Here is a 17,746-nt window from a genome sequence, read left to right as displayed (position 1 = left end):
CATACACTGATGGAAGTAGAAAGCCATGCCTGGAAATAGTTTCAGATTTAGAAATTACCAGCCATGAGCAATCCTTCAGTCAATACATTCTTCCCTACACTCACCTACGAATTTCTAGTCATGAACTAACAAACGTCTTACCCGTCATGAGAGCCAGTTTTCCGTCTGGCTTCAGTTGAAGCAGCAACTGGTATACCAAGAGTTGATGAAATTGTGATATTGTCAAAAATGTCACTGGTGCAGCCAGTTACAGAGTTGAGCAAAACACTTGGAAACGTTTCATCTGCAATACATTTGAAGTCTTCCATTATACTGTTTTCTCATAGCTGCCCTAAAGGGTAAGAGAGAGAGAGGTTACACATAGGCAGCAAGATAATAGTCAAGAAATGTTCTATTTTATCAGTACTTTTAAATCACATTGTCTAATCTTTGTTTCCTAGATGGTAAGTGTACAGTCAGAGACTGACCTGTCATCAAGCTCCTAAATTGCTACAGGAGCTCAATAACTGAGAAACAAAACTGAAAAGCTGTGCAGTTGTTTGACTTTGCTATGACTGCCAACACAAGAGTAGCACAGTATCCCTACATCTTCCACAAAGACAGACACTGAGTAAATTCTTTCACAATACGCTCTAGAAATTCCAAACGCAAAAGGAACACACATTTGAAGGACTGGAACAGGTACAAGCTCTTTGAAAGCAAAATGCCAGAGCAGTCCAAGATTAGAGTTACATCAATCACAATTGCAGAACGCAACTTTTACTGTATTTTTATTTTCAAAATCAAGTTATACAAAGCACCAAAACACACATGCATGTTGTCAATCATTTAACAAAATAAATTCTTTTCAGGAACACAGCTCATTAGATTGCTGACTACACACAGTGCAGGTGCTATATTTAGCTGTTTAAGCCGATTGGCATGAGTTTATTGCTGTTTCTAGAGGCTGCCAGCACCTGAAGTGGGGTACAGCAGAGAGAATGGTGTATGTACTCAATTTTTCATTAATGCTCTTTCAACCAAAACCTTTACTATGGGAGTGGGGGAATGTAAGAAGCACCATCAACTCTCCTGCGCACAAAATAATTCTGAATCACAACTAAGTTTTGGTCAGCTCCAAATATATTTTTTCACACCAAGGCAAGTACTTCACAAATCTGCAAGATAAATTAAGACTATTTCTTTTACGACAAAAGTAGCAATTAACTGCCTTGTTAAATTTACAGGAATTACTTTTTAAAAGAAAAGGGCTCTTTTCTGCAACTGTTCCGGAGCCATATGGGTCCGTGTTGCTAGCTTCAAAGTAGTCTTCCATAGCACATTAGCAGGGCACGGGGCCGGAGCAGCCCTCTACACATGCTCAGAAACACTCCCTGACACCAGCATCGTCTAGCATCGCATTCATTCACAGTTTGCTGCGGAGCCGAGATGTGGCTCAGCTTTGTCCCCGTTATCGACCTTCTTATGGGCAACTTATAGGAAAGGAGTATGGACACTTCCGAGGCAGAGCAGAAGGAGGAAAGCAAGAGGAACTCTGTCCCCACCGCGGAATATAAATAACTGCGCCAGGCACACGTGGAGGGCGCCGATTTCTAGCGTTTTTCCTGCTAAGGACGGCGCTGGGCTGAAGCGAAGCGCCGCGAGGGAAGCAAAGGGGCGCGCCTTTTTTTCCCCAGGTTCCCCCTGAAATGGGCTCCCGCCCCTCCGTCCTCTCTTCTCGGGACACCCGCCAAAAAAAGCTTCCCCGACACTCGCTTTAGGCGCCGACACAGGAGGGAGGGGAAGCGGGAAGCAAGACCGAATGGAAACCGCCTCTAAAACCACCTAAAACGGCCGCTTCCGAGTGAGAAAAACATGCTCCCTCAAAAAAAAAAAAACACTCAACCCCCTCCCCCCTCCCCCCAAACCGCTCACCCAAAGCAAAAGCGAGCGCTGGAACGGCAGCTCTCGGGCGCCTCCGGGCACGCGCATTGATGCGCGAGGACACCGTTCGGAAACGTCACGGCAACCCCAACAAGCGTCGAACTCTGGCAGAAGGAGGGAGGGAGGGGGAAAGAGAGAGAAACGCCCCCTCCTCTATTTTCTGCTAAGTGCGCACGCGCACGCCCCTTACCTGGCGCCTAGGAAACTCGCTTTTGGATTTCGGCGGGCGGGGTGGGGTGGGGGCAGGCGGAGGGCGGGATCGGGGAGGAAACACATGCGAATTCTATTGGTTTACGAGAACGGAACGAAGGAAAAGCGCAGCGCTTCTCTGATTGGACGAAAGGGCGGTGACACGCTACTTTCAAACAGTCCGGGAAAGAGAGCTGTGGTGGAGTTTGCGGAGGTGACCTATAACGATCTCGCTGCGAGTCTGCTTGTTATTTTATTTACAAAAACACCCAGGTTTCCCGGTCCTGTAGTTATTTTTTTTAATACACTATATCATATACATAAAGTCACAAAGCGTTAGGCGACAGACTTACTCTCAATTTATCCTGCCAGTAGGAAGGGGGGTACTGATTTGCTGTTTTATTTGTTTTACCCTTTATTTTATTCTGTCAACGGCCCTGAGATCTTATGATGAAGGGTGGTATATAAATTTAATAAATAAAAATAATAGGTGATGCTGAGAATTACTTGTTCAAGACCACCCCCTGAAATGTCTCCTGCAGCTCCGTTCTAATTAATTACTGTAATTGGAATAGTTCAGTAATGATTACTGTAAATCAGCCTCATGACAGGAAGTGTGGCATGGGAACAGAATCAGCTGCTTAAACAAATTATTTTTTAAAAAATCACTGAGGTCATATGAAGCCTTTTGGGATTATTCAAGACAGCTCTTTGGACACACACACCCTATCCAAGAGGGCAGAGGCTTTAAGGCAATTATAGTGGATGTTCTTTGATGACCATGGTATTGGAAGCATAATTTTATGCAGATTTATGTAGAAATCAAACAGCATCCTGCCCACAGCACACAGTGGGACTTCTGAGTCGCTGATGGACTCACTATTAAGACCGTGTTCATGAAAGACAATCTTACCTTATCACCTTCGAGCGATAACCAAAACAGCAGTAGCAGCAGCATAGGATTTTGCCACATTAATATTACTGCTTAGCTGCATCCAAAGCTGCAATCCTTACCCTTTACCTCAGACTTACTTCTGAACAGACATTGTGAAGACTGCAGGACGAGTTGTATTTTTGCACCAAGGCAAATTGGGTAATTCTTTCATATTTCTACAAGAAACATTCAATATTGTCAGCCTACAGAAAAGTCTGCAGTGCACTATTGTTGTTTACTGCCCACTGTAGGGTTCAAACCCATGACCCTGATATTAAGAGTCTCATGCTCTACAAATTATGCTACCTCTCTCTGTGGATGATGTTATTTCAGATGCCGCATGCTATACCCAAGGTGGCTCAGGCCAGAAACAGAACAGGTTAAGGTGCACAGCATAAACCTATGGTCATAGGTGAAGTCTGACAGCTCCCTCTCCCCAATATTCACTTTTATACATTTAGAAATAAGTACAACTTAAATAAAACCACCACGCGACATAATTTTCAATTTTTTTATTAACCTACAATTATAAAACGTAGTGTAAATATTTTTATGCAAGAAAGTGAAAATGTTTGCAAGTGACTAAACACACTACCCATTCTATACTGCTGCAGAATGCACAAATACTGCATTTTTACTTTAGCATTCCATTTCAGTACCAATGTCCAGGGCTGGAAAAAGCCTCAAGAATCTGGTCACTTAGAAGTTTGATGCTGGAGATTAAGATACCCCCCCCCCTCCACACAGTAGAACAGTTTTATTCAAGTTCTATTTAGTTTTAAGGACACATTTCCAAAAACAATGCAGGATACAAACAAAATCTATTAAAATGAAAATAGCACAGTAGATTGAATACAAAAAAAATACAAAATTAAAAAATGGTGGAACAAGCACTTTGAACTTATCTGTTGTGTATGACCCACACCTAATACTGCTTATTTGTTTCATCGTGGTTGAAAATGGATTGGATAGCAGAGCTAGCATTTGGTGCATAAGCGCTAGCACAGTGAATTCTGGTGGGAGAAAGTATGCAAAATAATAATAAGCAGACAGAAACGCAAGCATTTTACAAGCATCTGATTGAGGCCCTTAATACAGTTTTAAATGTGCATTAAACCCCTTCATGTTCCCGTAATAGGTTAAGAGGTCGAGAGATATATCGTCTGCGAGGGTGAGGATACTGGAGATTGGCAGTGGCAGCATCGCAAGAGTGCTCTATCAGAGGAGCAGGAGGTAGGAGCTGGGCATAACTGGACCATCTTGATCCAGCCCGTGGGGAATCCAGAGGGGGAAAGAAATACCTGAAAACAATGAAGACAGGAACACCAAAAAAGAAAAAAGGAAAAACAAGAAAAAAGAGAATAGTAGTAAATATGAGGAGAACCAAAGGGGAAGAGAAAAGACATGCTGGGGGGAGGCGGTGGAGGCTTTAGTAAATCCATGCCAAAAATAAAATATAATGGCCAAAATCATGTTTGCAATCAAAACAAAAATGGTTATGGCAGTCTGGAAACTATTTGGTTCGAATACAATATCTCTAAATTAAGATGCCTTATGTGCATTTTGCAAAATAATAAATTATCTGTAAATTAAATGAGTTCCTAACTATCAACACGTTTGCTCTCTCCTTAAAACCATGTACTGTAACTCAATGTTTTTAGTAAACACTTGCAGAAAAACAGGCACACATTAATTATGCAGATATATTTATGCTGTATTTGCATCCACATTAACTTTAATGCAGATTTTATAGGACAGTTGTGAAAAAAAACCTGTTTTTACAGTGCTTAGATTTCCACAATATACAATAAGTGACTCCTTTTCCACTGAAATACAGTCTGGGTGCATATATACATAATTCTGGAGAAAATGTAGGATAAAACCAAATACATCTGGTAAATTAAAGGCTTAAAGAACTATTACATGTCACTTTTTATGACTTACCCGTAATATTAAAGACACCACTTTGTAATCTTTACAATCTTTGGAAATGTAGACAAATTTACAGAACGGAATGGCAAAGTTAGTAGAATCTGGAGACAAGACATATTTAGAGCTACATTGACATGCCGCTATATAAAACAAGGCATTTTCTTGCCATGTCCTGATGAATGTTTGCAATAGGACACTGCTTCAGTCTGTTGCAGAGCAGTAACTCAATTGCACAGAAGCAGTGTGTGTCCTCACTATGTAATGCATGAAGCATCTTAAAGGCAATGGACAATAATTCCAGAGCAACTTGCCAATGCCACATGACAAACATTCATATGGATATGGTTCTCCACTACAATATTGTGACCAAAGGAAGTCTTGCTAATTATTCCATGGAATCATGCCACAGGAACATGCAACTATCAGGTAAGATCATTCTCACTAAAAGTATGACATTAATTAGTGTGGGGGCTTCTGGTGATTTTTTTGTTTGTTTACTCTGAAATAGTATTTAATTAATTGTGAAGCAATTCCAAATTAAGATACTAACTGTACAACTGTCAAGGTACAACAATGCTTACATTGCTTAGTTAAGTTTGCACACTGCAAATCCATTAACAAAAATGTAATGGTTAAGACTCATCTGAACAAAATGTAGAACAAAAGCAATTATTCAAAGCAATTTAAATGAAAACCAACTGATTACCGAGGCTTCACACTAATACTTTCCCCGCCCAACACCTCAAATATAAAGGATGGTAATCCTTGTTACTTGGGTGAACTTCCCCCACTCTGATTTATATAAAAAAAACTTTTTCTGAAGAGAAAGAGGAGAAGTGTCTCCACAAGAAAACTCTCCCTGTTACTGTTTTTTTCCACAGATTCCAACAAGGTCATACTGTGCTGGCTAGCAAAGTACGCATACAGTGTTTTTTAATAGAGCCTTTTGATTTGCTTTTAGTAGTAGGCAGACTGCTGGTGTCTTGGAAAGAGGTCAAACGGCGCTGGGGAGGGGGAAAAGGAGTTCGCTTTCCATTCCTGTGTGCATGCAACAAGCAGCAAAACAGCAAAGTTACTCCAGTTAGCTTGGGTTCAGCTGTGCTTTCTGTTAAAAAGGACATAATACAAATGGAGAAGGGAAAATGCATCACAATTTTAGACACATATGGTTATAAGCACAATAAGAATACTGTGGAACAGTATTTGGTAGGTTTATTAAATTTTAATCTTTTCAATCACTTCTCAAAACAATTTTAATTATTTCCTTGTTAAGCATAGGCTGTTGGTGACGTTGATCTCCAAAAGTGTTAGTAGTGTTACTAGTAGTGTTACTAACAAAAGTACCAGAATGCTGAGCCCTAATAACAATATTCTATTGTATCAGCCTGCTTCTAAAACTCAGCATTTACATTTCTGTTTATATAGAATCATCAGGGCAATACAATATGTCTGAGTTCAGCCCCATTTTCAAATATGATATGCTTCAAAAGGGTTTTTCCACCCCACAACAGCAAGTATATCTCATTATTAAAGCTGTACTATTTCTGACTCCAAAGTTGTGCCCTGGAATACAAAATTTTCCTCTGAAATGTAACTCTGAGATTATAAGGGAGAAATGGAAACACAAGAACCCTCTTTAACTGAACAGATTTGAAGACATGACCACTGTAATTTTATAGATTGCTGTGTTTCTAACACTCGTATTTGTGGGCACAAGTGTGGAAAACATAAATCTACAGCATATAGTCTGAATTGTGTCCATCAAATGGTTGTGGCTGTATGAAGCTGGCCGAGGCAATCCTATACAAGAAGTTGATCCCTCAACAACGGTTCCTTTCAGAATCAAGTTTGTGAGGACGGGCCAAAAATACTCTTGTGTTGAAAGCTAATTTTTAAAAAGTGGTTGCCTAGAGCTACTGCAGAACAGGATTGGAAGAGGGTCATGTTCCCAAGGAGTCTCAGGAAGTAGGAGAGCAGCACAGGAGGCTGAAGTCAAAGAGACCTTAGTTGAGAGACAGTAGGATAATGAGCGGTCAAGGTATTATAGGGCAACAAAAGGCAGATACAGTACTGCGAGTAGGAAAATAAAAGAGCTAATGACATGGTTTTCAAAATACTCAAGTGAACTCAGCATTTGAAGTATGTGAACAGTAACTAGAAGGAAGTTTTTCTTTATAATACTTTATCTGTTGCATACAGGACACTGCAGATAAGACTAGGACAACTGAATCTGCAAGCTATTGATATAAAAGTTACTAATAATGATGCATATGAAAGCCAAAATGATGCTTAAGATTTTAGGGAGATTAATGGTGGGTGTTGACAAAACAGAGTTTTTAAATTGCAGAATTTACATACGAAGTGGCATACCTGCCAGCAGATGTTCCGTTTACTGAATTCTGGAGGCTTGAATTGGCTGTGCCTAAAGGAGCATTAAAAACTCCCTGCTGAGCGGAACTAGCATTGACTGGACTCCCATTACCTTTCAAAATTCCAGTACACTTCCAGTTGTCCATGTAGTTAGCTGCAGGGTGGGAATGAACAAAAAAATAATGCAACTGTGACTTGAGAAAGAGATTTTTATGACAGTTAAAATAGTATAACTAATGATATAGCTGCTAAAACACATTATATTTTAAAAAATCTAACTCTAGCCAGCCCTAAACAGGTTACTACTATGTATGCTTAAGACTGAAGCCATAGTCTTCTAATAATTCAACATTTAATCACACAGAGAATTCTAAAGGAACACTTACCTTTCCAAAGCCTTACACACCCATCGTCTCCTGAAGATGCAAGCACTGTGCCTGTAATGTTCCAACTTACACGCCAGACCTGAGAATTGTGGTTATCAAACTGAGCCACTAACTGGACCTCAAATTTTGTCAGGCCTGATGAAGAAGTCAGTTCCTTTCTGTTGAAAGCAAAATTGTATATTGGAGTTTGATCTGCTTAAAATACATCCATTCTTTTAATTACTGAAAGTAAAACAATGTTTTGCCCTTTTTTGTGTGCTGCTTAAAAAAAAGGATTACTGAATATCAAATAAACTTACAAGGTTCTTAACCATGAGGACAATTAGTTCCATAGTTGAGAGAAGAAAATACCAAATATCTGCTTCCACATTATAGGATGATATGTATGTCAAAAACTCACCTTAGTGGTTTTAATGTGAAAATTCGCACATCTTTGGTAGCTACAGCCAATATATGGAAGGACCTTCCCAGGTTTGGAGCAAATGCAATATCATGCACAGGGTCTGTGACTGTCATAAGTGTTTCTGCTTTTGCATACTTCCTGAAAAATGAGACAGACAGTGTATTAATTTCTAAACAGAGAAACACATTAAAGCCCCCCCAAAACTGTTTTTATAACAACATTATCGGTAAATTGTCCCATGAAAGTATTTTTAAAAAAGTTTTCTCTAGATAATAATCCTTTTTTCTAGAATGTATGTGTACTATAATTTGTACTATTTGATGTCTGGCATGTACAATTTGCTACAAAATTATTGCCATGTTATGAAGTGTTCAAGTGACAACTGATTTTTGTTATGAACAACAAGAGGATGGGACCAGGTCACTCAACAATAACACTGACTTAAATCAGAAACATTAAATACACAAGTTGACTTTTTACTTCAATGAATTTAATAGGCAGTGCTATGGAAATTCTTTCTGAGGTACTGAAATTCAGAATGGCAAGTCTGTTGATTCATAGCAGAAAAAACAGACTGTACTCTTAGATTCCAAAAAAAATAAAACCATAGGAAGGGGGAAACTTTCCACAGATCATATGTTTCTCATTACTTCAACATCACTCACTATTCCCAATTAGTCAAATCAAGCTTATTATAAGAGTTTGGATCTTTGAGTAGAAAAAGCTGCTTTGTTTTGGCAACAGACTCTATATTTGGAGGAAAGTACAGAGGATAGGATTTTTATGGTTGGCATTCATTAATTAAATGTAGCCTTGCAAAACTTTTAAGGAAAATAATAGCATATTATTAGGAAAGCTAAAATATTCAGTATTCTCTACAGATTGTTGTTCAAGCCCAACTTCTGTCATTAAATTATCATGGAGCATTGACAAATTACTTCTCCCTCAGCCTCAACTTGAACATTAGCTATACAGCAGAAGTGGGGAACCTCCTGCAGCAAGAAGGTCATGTCCCCTTGCAGCCAACTTTCTGAAGGTCAAATGCCTGCAGTGGCAGAACCAGAACAATACTGGGTGTAGCCAGAACAGGCAGAGAGCAAATGCACACATACAAACACCACCCACAGAGAGAGGCGGGGAATACTCAGCCTCACCCACTACCAGAATCAGGCTTGGATAAATGTTAGGGTTTTTCTTTCCTAGCCACAATGCTAAGGAAGGGGAGATCTTACAGAATGCAAGTAGGTTAAAATCTTCTTTCCCTGCTGTGATTTCCCCCTCCCATGCATTCCCAGCATGACATTTAGGCTTGAAATAAGCCTGCCATCGGTTTATAGCAGGAACGGAGAACCACTTTCAGCCTAAGGGCCAGATTCAAACCTGATCAACATTCTGGAGGCCACATGCCAATGGTATACGTGGGTCAGAAGCGGACGGGATCATCTTTAACTGTATTTCACATATACTTTGGAGGGTACTTTAGTAAAAGCAGCAAGGCAGATTAGAATGAGGACAGGTGACAGCAAATAGCATCGTATGATTGGCAGGTGGGTGGAATTTGCTATAAATGGTCACACAGGCCATTTGGAGGCACCACTGGTGATCCATAGTATAAACTTAAAATCAGTACCAAATTATGGTTTCAGCTAACCATTTTAACATGTTCAAGTCTCAGAAGAACAAATGATGTTGTGAAGCAATATTATGAAGTGTTGAAAAATGAAAGTTGCTTTGTTTTCTTCCTCTTACCTGGTATTTTCGTTGTATTCATAAATCTGAACTTTTGCCAGTACATTTGGGCTGCTGTCATCACTTCCTACAGCTATCATAGGTGCATGAGCGCGAGAGCTGCAAATGCAAAATGGAATATTCTTACAAAGGACTTCTTATGATGAAAATAAATTCCTCAATACCTTTTCTCTTAAAAGGCAACATGCACAGCGGACACCTGATGGAACATAGGATCCCAGGATCTCAGACAGAAAGGTTTTTTGCATCACCTACTTGCTGATCCTTCTAACTCAGGAGTAGCTAACACAGTGTCCTCTAGACATTGACTCCAATTCTCTTTAACCTAAGCCAGCTTAGCTAATGGTCAAGGATGATGGGAGTTGCAGCCCAACAACATTTGGATGGGCTCACATTGGCTACCCCTGGACTCTACCTATTCAACAGTCTTGGCTTCCTTTTAGACCCAGCACCACTATTTTACAGTCAAGAATTTAAATAAATATTACACAAGAAGGAAACAAGCCAATTATCCTTAGGGTTTCCCTCCCTCTTTACTTTCTGATTAGCCCGTCAAGGGAATTGATAGCTTACCTTGAAGGATTCCAAGAAATACAACTGCAGCTTAGTTTACATGAGATTTCATGCTGAAGTGACCACTGACTGAGATTCATAACATCTGGTGCTTCATATATCCTAACAACTCCATCTGCTGAACATGTTGCCAGCATGAGGCCCATATGCTTAGGAGCAAACTTTACATCTGTAACTGATGTCCTACTGTCAACCAAAGTAGTCCTCTTCACCTAAAGATAATCAATGGAGCAGTCATTAGAAGAAGGAAAACAGATTTTTAGACGCACCATCACTTATTTATTTAGGTAAACTTTAGAATAGAGAGCTAAATTTTTATCTGTAAACAAGATACTACACGTTTGATAAATTTTATGAAAAACATAACCATGAAACATAACTCTATTAGAAATCTTACAAGCTCCAAAGTTAAGGAGAGCAAGTATGTTCATTTGATATTATGAAAAGTTCAATTGAATTACATTCTAGCTGTAAGCATAAAGAATGCTCTTGTATACTGTGATGGGCAGATCATTGTTAATACTAAAGGTAAGAGCCAAGCAAATAGTAGAAGCTAATCAGAATTAAAACTAATAGATACTTGAATTTGAGTAAGACAATTCATTTCTTGCCAGGTCAGATTGGCTAGTAGTGTCAAAGGGCTGCATTAGGCAGTCTCTGCTATAGGGTCCAGGACTAGGGGCGTCCCCAACCTTGGAGGAGGGCTTTTCAGGAGGCAGTAAAGGCAGCTGCTGGAAGGAGAGAGCTAAAATGTTTCTGTGCATACGCAGAAGACTGTCAGTGGTATTTGAATCATGGCCTTTGCCCTCCCATACTCTTCAACCCCAACCTCACCCCAATCATGTGGATTAACAGGATAATCAACATCCCACCAGAGCTACAGCTTGGATCTTAACTTTTATTACACAAAAGGCATGGAGTTCTGTTCACATAATGGGGCTTTGTCACCTCCTCTCTGCAACTCCCTACACCTCCCAAAAATCTGCTCCTGAGAGTTGAGGAACTCTTGAGATTGGTGTAGGATATGCGATGTGGGACTGCAGGTGGAGAGAAGTTGGTAGAAATCACACATCTCCTTGTCTGAATAGAAGAAAAATGTAGGGTCCAAGCTTATGATTCGTCAAAAGCCATGTATAGTAAACAAATCAAACTAAATATATCTATCTATATTCAAATATGTAGCTTTGTGAATATATAACATTTCTTTAAAAACATTTATAATAAATCTCTTAACTGTGAAATTTAGCAAAGTAAATCCTCGAGGCAGCAACAATGTTATAAATTATATGTGAGAAATGAGTGCATTAGAACTGTCACTCTTCAAACCTTACCCAATGACTTTGCCCTCGAAGTTTATCATTTGATTCTCCTACTATTTCTTCCCATACAGCAGCTGTTCTGTCAAAAGAGCAGGAAGCCAAGACCTGTCCAAACTCTGGATGTGCCCATGTAACACGCCACACAGATCCACTATGTGTCTGGAAAGGTAAGAAGAACTGGAACTTGAAAACCAAAGACTAAAATTGAAGATGTTTTAATGTATGCAGGCTGGGAGAAAAAATAATAACAGCAATATAAATTAAGTATCAAACATCAAAGCCCCTTTACAGTCCTCCCCTTGACTGATCCATTTCCAAAACACAAACTAAAATGTCTGGGACAGATGAATATTCCTGTCTTTCAGGGAGTTGTATTAGATGATCCTCAGGGTCCCTTCCAACCCTACAATTCTAGGATTCCATGATTCTATGTTGTATACCACCTACCCAGTTAACTGAAGTAATAGGGTCAAAGTTCATGCACACATAATATTCCAAGTGGACCCTGGAGGCAATTTCCCACATGGATACATGTTGGCCACATTTGCATGCCACACAAAACCATGGTTTGAAGCAGGCAAACCATGTGCTCCTTTTGCCTGATCCACAGTTTTGTGTCACAAGTATTTTTCCGTTTATAAGACAATGTTTTTTCGTTAGAAACAATAGGCAAAAATTGTGGATCATCTTATACACGGATAGTGCAGGGGGGATTGGTGGCAGCAGCCAGCAGGAGATTCGCAGCGGCGACTGGGTGTGTGATCGGTTGCTGAGGCTTGCTGACAATTGGCTGTGGCAATTGGGCGGCCAATTCATGGCAGCAGCAAGTCATGCGTGCAATTGGCTATGTTTGTGTCGAGTGGGCAGGTGGGCTTTTGGCAGCGAGCATGCAGATGTTTGGTGGTCATGGTGATGCGTGTGATTTGCAGTGGTGGGCAGGCTATAAAGTGATTGGTGGCTGTGATGCCCCCCCAAAAAGCTCAACAACTCTTGGCAATCTCCCCCACAAAAAGCTCAAGAACTTTGGACAATTCCTCCCCCCCCCCAATTTCTGTTGCAGTCCCAAAAAATAGGGGTCGTCTTATACATGGGAGTGTCTTATACACGGAAAAATACTGTATGGCACTTCCCAAGTGGCATATACAAAAGGACGTGATGAGATGGACGTAAGGAATAACTCATATGACACTGAGCTTTGGGATAGGTAGGAGTTTCTACCATATCCAAAAGTCAGCACAACATGAGAGACCGCCATCAAATTTCTTTTAATAAGAAGAAGGATGTTTTTGTAATTCATATACTGCTAGGCATCTTGGAAAAGAACCTGCATATTGAAGAAACAGACTGGAAATATGGAAAGTGTGAATGGAAAATTCAAGGAAAACATTTTTGCAAATCTGAACAGAAACATGAACATCTGTATACATGAGCATCTTTATAGTTTCAACAGAGAGGAAACAAAATTCCATCACAGGAGTTTTGTGTAGTTAAACATTCATAGGGACTGACTTAGCAGTTAAAAGTAAAGTAATTTACACCGAATTATAGCTGCAGACAATTATTGGGTTACACATTCAGGCTGCAATCCTTAAGAAACTACAAGGGAGTAAGCCCCATTGAACAAAGATAAATTTCCTGCTGAGTGAACATGCATAGGACTGCACTGTTTGGAATGAATCTTTCCCTACATTGTGGCTTCTCATGCCAAAAACTGTTGCATGCAACTGATTTTTCCAGGTTTCAGCCCTTACCTTCCAGCTAGCAGTACAGTGCCATTCTCCATTTTCACCTTTGTCCCAAACCTATTAAGAAAACCAAACAATATCTAAATCTTTTATTCAAAAGTTAGAGAAGGTACAGTGATCCCACAAACAAGTCCACAGATCAAGGTTTGTGGAGAGTCCCAGAAGGATGTTAAACCACAAATGCTCTTCTATAATATCAACTCATATGTGAGTCAAATAAGAATTGTGCATAGATTTCTCTATAAAAAGGACAGTGAGTGTCTGTGCTATTCCAATTTGGAATTGCCTCTGTTCACTAGAACCACAAGAGTATCTGACCCCAACATTGGATCACTTGGAATCATTGAGGCTACTTATATCATTTTCTAACACAGATATAATTTCTGTGCAGGGTTCGAAATTAGCAGGGTGCCAAGCACATTTTCCGCTTAAAGATTCTCCATTTGTGAGCACTCTCAAGGATTACTGAAATGTATGTGCTTTGAAGTCTCGAAGTACAAGTTAAGTATAGACAATTAACAATTAAAAGTAGAGTTTTGAAAACTGAAGTATGGTACCAGTATTTTTAATATAAACACCAAATAAAACATGTATTAACAATTTCTGCTAAGAATTTGGTATTAACAGTGTGCCACTTATGTGAAATGCATATTAGTTCATGCTTATCAAAATAAAAAATGTTGCTGAACCCCATGGCGACTAGACATTGTTTTGGTGCCCTCAACCCAGGTCTCAGAAGCCATTTGGCTCCTAGTTTTTCTGTCCCAGTTTCTAACACCACTTCTGTGTATGAAAAGGTTATATGGCATAGCACATAAGTATTTGCTGAATACACATTGGGAAGTTACAGCTAATCATAGCATCACACTACATGCAGACATCTACATGTGCAGGATGACACAGTGCATATAAATTTCTACATGGGAGCAATAGTTATGCAGGAAAATTGTCATGTGCAAAATGGGTCTTAGAAGTAATGGTTAGTCTCTCCAATACATCGTCCTATATAAAGCAAGATACATCAATTTTATCATTAAAACTCTGCATTTTTACCTGGGAATGAAATTCATTTACCACAGTGGGAATTACTTCCAAGTGAACACATAATTACTGACGTGCAAACTTTACATGTCAGCTAGACATGCGTAATTATAATTATTATATATAGAATATACATACACACCCCTAATGAACATTACTCTGAATTGCATCCAACAGTAGTCCCACTGAAACAACTGAGATCCATTAATTTTAGTAGGTTTACTCTAGGTAAAGGTCAGTATAATGCACACCTCTAGTCTGTGTCCTTTCTCAACTGCAAAACTAGTATCCTTACCTGAAAGTCCCATTGAGCTCAGTTCAACTTACTTCTGAGTAAACAAGGAGGATCAATCTATATCTCAGCTAGCACACACTTACACAGCATTCTGACTTTGTCTACTCAAAAGTTTTAATTCAATGGGGTTTACTCCCAGGTTAAGAGGGGTGAATACTGAAGAATGATTTACAATCCTAACCCACCTACTTGGGAGTAAACTCCATTAAATTCAATAGGACTGGCTTCTGAGTAAACATGGTTAGGATTGCAGCCTAAATAGTTATTAATCCCAAATCACTAATTCCCATTAAGGAAAATAAATCCAAATTGTCTACACCTATTGCAAACCTGTACTGCAAAACTCTGTCTGGAAAATAATCTCAAACCACTTTTTAAAAGCAAACAACTTATTACGTACATATGTTACAAGGCCACACAAATCTTCTGATGGACCCATGGGTATTAACGCAAAACAAAAATGAGAAAAATTATTCGCACTAATAGGATGTTTACTGAAAAAGCCTCTGAACATGTCCATCATCCCCCATTATTACTTGCTTTCTCCATAAGTTGTGACTCTTCCATCAACCATGACTTGCCCAACATTGCCTTTGAGAACCCTTTAAGTATAATTGCATTGCACTGGTCCAAAATATATAAAGATGATTAAAGACAGAGGCGTATGCACCCTTGCTATCTGGCAGTAAGCCCCATCGAATTCCGTGAAACTTTTGCCAAAGAGGGCAGGAGACAAGACACGCTGCTAGAGAAGTTCCCGACTTAACCATTTCATTCATACCACACGCATGCTGCCTTTTTTATTATTAGTTCAAGTACTGTAACTTGAAGTTGCCACCCAAATCAGTCCATAGGCCTGTTTTGGGTTCGTTGGGTTTTCTCCCGCGCTACAAAAACAAAACAAAACAGGGACTCTCTCATGTCCTACAATTTGTTATTTCTTCCGTTGCAAAAGGCTGCTATAAAACGTGGTCCTCCTACATGCCCCCCCTATGACCACCTGTTACCCAACGCAGGCAGAAGTGCCCAAGCCACTGTATAGCCCTCCTTGAGGCCTGGCCGAAGGAGCCGGCCAGCCACCAGCGGAGGGGCAGCGCGTGGTCCCCGAGAGAGAGGGAGGCAGGGCGAGCAAGGGCGCCGGCCGGAGGAGCACGGGCGTCAACGGGCCCCGCGCGGGTCTAGCCCGATTCACGAGGGGAGACAGGCCGGGGCCCGCGGCCTTCGCGCGCTCTCCGCATCCCCGCACCTTGACACTCTGGTCGCTGGAGCAGGTCGCCATGCGCCGCCCGTGGAAGTCGAAGGAAACGTCGTGGATGAGGTCGCGGTGGTCGGCCGCGATGCTGCGCGCCACGAACATCTCGGCGGCCTCGCTCCGTCAGCCGAGCTCGCTGCTGCTGCTGCTACGATTAAGGCAGCGGAGGAAGGTAAGCAGCGGCTTCCCCGGACCAGCAGCTGCACTGACGGCGCGAGCAAACTCTTTCCCCTTCTCTCGCCTCGAAAAGGCGCGCCTGGCTCAGTATAATTGCGTGGAGCGCCGGGCCTTAGCGGGGAGGAGGCGGCCAATGGAGCGTCTCCCCGGCGCTTGCGCTTTTGCGCCTTTCCCTCAGGCAGAAGCTGAGGCAGCCCCGGCAGGGGAGGAGGGGAGGGAACCGACGAGCCGCACCATTGTCCTTCTCGAGTGAGGAAGGATTTGTCGATTTCCCAACCCAACAGGCGGAAGCGTTAACCCGCCCTGAACATGCTTGGGTTTGGGTTTTTTGCAGAGACGCACGCCGAGGAGTCCGCTTAATCAATTTCACCTCTGGCAAGAAACACCGGCCGGGGACGAAACAATTTGGGATCCGATGGCTTTGCTCTGCCCTAGTAACGCCCTGTTTGGGGCCCTGAGCTTGATACCATTGGCGGAACCACCGCTGGCAAAATAAACTGCTGCAGAGCACGCCCTTCCCCAGGTCAGGAAATGTACCCCGCCAGCATATCCTGACCTCCATCAGCAAAGATGGGGGGGGGGGCGGTGATGGTTGAGAATGCCGCTGTTAGACTCCAGTCCTTTACATACTTACCTGGATATAAGTTTCATTTAAATCAATGGGACTTCTAAAATAGTTGCACTTATGCAAGACATTTGTCAACATTGCTGCAATTCTAGTTTATACTAAAACACTCAGTTTAACATGGGAATGGGATTTTGTCCCATTAACATTAAATTGGTCCAATCTAAGTACTTTCTCTTAAATCAGGAGTGGCTAACCTTTGCCCCAAAGGTAAACAATCAGACAGGGATGCCAGTGATGAATGTGGTCAAAAGCTGGTTATGGCCACACAAACTTGCATGTAAACATTTACCACAACACAGTGGCATAGCGTGGGTTGTCAGCACCCGGGGCAAGGCAAGTAATTTGCGCCCCCTAACCCGTGGATTTGCCCTAACCCCAGATGTTGCGCCCGGTGCGGCCGGCCCCCCCTGCACCCCCCACGCTACGCCACTGCCACAACATACACCCCAGCATTGTGTTTACTTTTTTCCTTTGCCACCACCCAAGTTGGTGTGGTGGAAGTGGAGAAATTGCTTTGGTGGACAGATCACTCTTGCTTTTTGGACTGAATCCTCATACAGTAGACAGCTTTCACTGTAACAGTAACCAGCAATACATGCTATAGAACGGGCTGTCTCTGAAGTGCCTGTAGGCACCAGTGTGCTCACCAATACTTGTTAGGAAAGGCTTCAAAAATCCACAATGCACACAATACTGCTTGATCTTCTTGCTCCATTCCCTTTTACACTGGTTTGGCATCTTGAACAACTAACACCATTAAACATGCCCACATTTCATTGGATACCAAGGTCATATACACCAACCGTCTTCAATTCTGAAAGAGAAGTGTG

The 17,746-nt window shown here is 41.3% G+C and overlaps 2 protein-coding genes across 7 annotated transcripts in view; both read right to left on the bottom strand.

Annotated features, from left to right (window-relative positions):
• CEP192 (centrosomal protein 192) overlaps positions 1-2,049 on the bottom strand; it is a 49,989-nt gene extending 47,940 nt beyond the window's left edge. For 3 of the 4 annotated variants that reach the window (XM_053396590.1, XM_053396591.1, XM_053396592.1), the window contains exons 1-2: positions 1,915-2,049; positions 142-331 (exon numbers count right to left, since the gene is read on the bottom strand). In XM_053396590.1, coding sequence (XP_053252565.1) covers positions 142-308 — 167 coding nt within the window. In that variant the 5' untranslated portion in view covers positions 309-331; positions 1,915-2,049. Of the gene's footprint in view, positions 1-130; positions 332-1,914 lie in introns of those variants that run through there. The other variant, XM_053396593.1, reaches the window with a different exon arrangement.
• Positions 2,050-3,543: 1,494 nt separating this feature from the next.
• On the bottom strand, positions 3,544-16,572 carry SEH1L (SEH1 like nucleoporin). Of its 3 annotated transcripts, none has more exons than XM_053396596.1 (10): positions 16,106-16,572; positions 13,530-13,580; positions 11,791-11,937; positions 11,408-11,539; positions 10,460-10,671; positions 9,887-9,985; positions 8,135-8,275; positions 7,735-7,892; positions 7,349-7,502; positions 3,544-4,347 (listed from the first exon to the last, which is right to left on the bottom strand). In XM_053396596.1, the coding sequence occupies exons 1-10, from the start codon at positions 16,214-16,216 to the stop codon at positions 4,158-4,160; spliced, it is 1,395 nt and encodes a 464-aa protein (XP_053252571.1). In that variant the 5' UTR covers positions 16,217-16,572; the 3' UTR covers positions 3,544-4,157. The 3 variants fall into 3 exon arrangements, with proteins under 3 accessions (XP_053252571.1, XP_053252572.1, XP_053252573.1); XM_053396598.1 differs by lacking the exon at positions 3,544-4,347 and adding an exon at positions 4,753-6,083; XM_053396597.1 differs by lacking the exon at positions 11,408-11,539 and having other exon boundaries at positions 16,106-16,567.
• Positions 16,573-17,746: the final 1,174 nt, after the last annotated feature.

Source organism: Podarcis raffonei, chromosome 7, assembly GCF_027172205.1.
Source record: "Podarcis raffonei isolate rPodRaf1 chromosome 7, rPodRaf1.pri, whole genome shotgun sequence".
NCBI classification, from domain to species: Eukaryota; Metazoa; Chordata; class Lepidosauria; order Squamata; family Lacertidae; genus Podarcis; species Podarcis raffonei.
This window is presented reverse-complemented; position numbering and strand designations above follow the sequence as displayed.

What these genes read in the sequence shown, in the direction of transcription:
- SEH1L (XM_053396596.1), bottom strand. Translation starts at nt 16,216, where the DNA reads ATGTTCGTGGCGCGCAGCATCGCGGCCGACCACCGCGACCTCATCCAC. An exon ending in TTCGAGGGCAAAGTCATTGG is followed by an intron (nt 11,540 to 11,790) that starts GTAAGGTTTGAA and finishes TCTTCTATTCAG; the next exon opens with ACAAGGAGATGTGTGATTTC. An exon ending in ATTTCTTGGAATCCTTCAAG is followed by an intron (nt 9,986 to 10,459) that starts GTAAGCTATCAA and finishes TTGCATTTGCAG; the next exon opens with CTCTCGCGCTCATGCACCTA.